The following is a 2829-nucleotide window of genomic DNA, read 5'->3' on the forward strand; positions in this document are numbered from 1 at the left end:
ATCTTTTCTATCGAGTTTTAGTTTGATTAGTATCAATATTATTATCAGTATAAAAGAATATAAATTGAACGTGATGAAACGATTTATCCTCTTATTTAAGAATTGATGAGGGGTTATGAGTAGTTATAGATAGTGTATAAAAAACATGTGAAACCAAGCCATGATTTTTATAGTTAAGGTAAATTTGCTTTCTAGTCCTGTAGTATTGTTTGCATAGTTATCTTATAATCACGATTTTCAAACATATATTCATATCTATAGAGGTAAACATCAAAATTATATATGAATTTTGATCCAATGTGTATTACCATACATGAATTTTAATTCAATTCATTTTCCACCAATTAATAACAACATCATTGAATTAACATCATTTTTAACATGCGTGTTTTAATTTTTTTATATTATGATGATGTGACATATTTATATTGCATTGAAGCTAATTGATCGTATCAAATAAGATTTGTATTTGATACACAATTAATAAATCATATTAAGACACATGATCCATAAATTAATTAAAATAAATATGATTATTATAGGATTAACATAATTTTTAGCTTCGAACTTAACAATTAAGTCTACTTTGGTACTTTGGTATCGAACTTGACAACTAAATCCATTTTAGTCTTTGAACTTAGATTTCATTAAAATTTAACGATATGATCAATTTGTTCTTGAAACATGAATGTATTGACCAATCAAACTGATTAATTAGAATAATATATATTTAAAGTAATCAACCACTGGTTCTATTATTAGAACACTGAATGTTTTCAATCTCGAATGTCATGCCATCAAATTTTATAATTTTTAAGTTTAAATACCAAAATGGATAAAAGAAATTGTATAAATACGAAAGCAAACCTAATTATGAAGCTAAAAGATCTCATTGTTATATTTTAAAATATTGTTTTTAAACCGGATAAAATGACCGCAACTAAGTTCTGGCCAAGAGGGCGAAAGATTGAAGCATCGCTGTATATCATTAAGATTAACTTCTTCCAAATCTTATAATTTATTTTGACGAAGACAACATGTATTAATAAAAAGAAAAAAGAGACCATAAACCACTGGTATAGATGGAAACTACGAAGAGAACAATGGGCATTACCACGATTGACAGGCGTTTTAGCTTCTAATTATTAAAGTTTGGAAAGTGGGTATGAATAATTCCAGACAAAAGAATGGAAATTACAAGCATATTACCAGAAGAGTGCCTGTGTCTGATCATATCCTTGACTTCGCCGGAAGATGCATGTCGATCGGCCATGATTTCTCACGCTTTCAGATCGGTAGCAAACCGTTATGAAGTGTGGGAAAAGTTTCTGCCGTCTGATTATAGATCAATCATTTCAGGATCATCATCATCATCATTGCTTTCGCTGGGAAAGAAGGATGTATATTTCCATCTCTGTTTTCATCCCATTCTCATTCAAAATGGTACCAAGGTAAAACCCAAAGCTCATTCCTTAATCTCCATCGGTTTTTATTCGATTTAAAGAGGTGTGTTTTACTTCATCTGCGAAACTAATGTTGCTTGTTAAAACAACAGAGCTTTCAGTTGGAGAAAAAGAGTGGGAAAAAATGCTATATGATGGGGGCAAGAGCACTTTCAATTATACCGGAAGGTACACCTGCTCACTGGATTTGGACATCTCTACAAGAGTCTAGGTTTGTATATTTTCTTTTTAATAACTGTGTTTTAACAGCAAAAGCTAAAATGTTTTACTCATTTAACATTACAGTGACGGTGAAAAACCTACTTTTGACTTCAAAAGGATGACAAAGAGAATGGCGTTGTTGATATTCCCTTTGTTTACTTCTTGTTTTGAATTCTTTAATAGGTTCCCTGAAACTGCTGAGCTCAAACAAGTATGGTGGCTCAATATGAGGGGAGAGATTGAGACCAAAATTTTATCTTCCGACACAAACTATGCAGTATACTTTGTGTTTAAGCTTAGAAAAGAGCATACAACCGGGTTTACGCAGAGAACTGTAGGTTTGCATGTCCATGTGGACAAAATCGGTTTAAGAGAAGTGCGGATGGTGTCGTTAGACCCTTTAAGAGATGAGCCTCGATATATTCGAGAGAGAGGAGATGGGTGGATGGAGATTGAAATGGGTGCTTTTTTTAATAATTGTGGGGACGATGGAAGCGTGGAGTTCAGTGTTTGGGAGGCTCACACAAATTACGTTAAGCGAGGTCTCATTATTGAAGGAATTGAGTTGAGGCCTAAAGATAGTGCTAGTTAGGTGTACATTGATTTACTCAAACTAGGAAAATCCTATTGTAGTTGAAAATGATCAGCAACGAGTTACGGCCTTTAAAATTTGTATAAATTAATTATGTGTGCAGCTTGAATGATTTTCATTTCGAGTGTTATAAAGTATTTTCTATGGCCATATATTCCTTTTCATTGTTAATATATATATTATTTGATTTTTTTAATAATTAAAAGTGTTTGATTAAATTGTTTGGGGAAGACAAAAGTTCATGTTTGTTGTTGATATAAATGATAAATCTGGATGATCTGTTCCCCACATGTTAAAAATTTATGCTAAAATATACTTTTACTTTTATTTTAAAATTTAGAATGCATTTTATTGAAAAATGAAAATTAGTGAACAAAATATGTTTAATTTATAATTTTGAACACAAAATTAAAAATATGCAAATATTAGAATAAAAACTTGTTTCCATTATTTTCAACGAGAAATTTGGAAAAAGTTGACAATAATGAGGATTTTTAAGTTTCATTTATGCATTAAATTTACCCTGATTCCAATCCTTTTAGAAACAAATTTTTTATTTTTTATAGCTTTTAA

General features: G+C 30.5%; 1 protein-coding gene across 2 annotated transcripts; it reads left to right on the plus strand.

The window, feature by feature from the left end:
• The first annotated feature begins 973 nt into the window (after window positions 1–973).
• On the plus strand, window positions 974–2408 carry LOC128031842 (putative F-box protein PP2-B12). Of its 2 annotated transcripts, none has more exons than XM_052621391.1 (3): window positions 974–1451; window positions 1556–1674; window positions 1749–2408. In XM_052621391.1, the coding sequence occupies exons 1-3, from the start codon at window positions 1188–1190 to the stop codon at window positions 2254–2256; spliced, it is 891 nt and encodes a 296-aa protein (XP_052477351.1). In that variant the 5' UTR covers window positions 974–1187; the 3' UTR covers window positions 2257–2408. The 2 variants fall into 2 exon arrangements, with proteins under 2 accessions (XP_052477351.1, XP_012486896.1); XM_012631442.2 differs by having other exon boundaries at window positions 982–1451; window positions 1848–2408.
• Window positions 2409–2829: the final 421 nt, after the last annotated feature.

This window comes from Gossypium raimondii, chromosome 9 (assembly GCF_025698545.1).
Source record: "Gossypium raimondii isolate GPD5lz chromosome 9, ASM2569854v1, whole genome shotgun sequence".
In the NCBI taxonomy this organism is placed as follows: Eukaryota; Viridiplantae; Streptophyta; class Magnoliopsida; order Malvales; family Malvaceae; genus Gossypium; species Gossypium raimondii.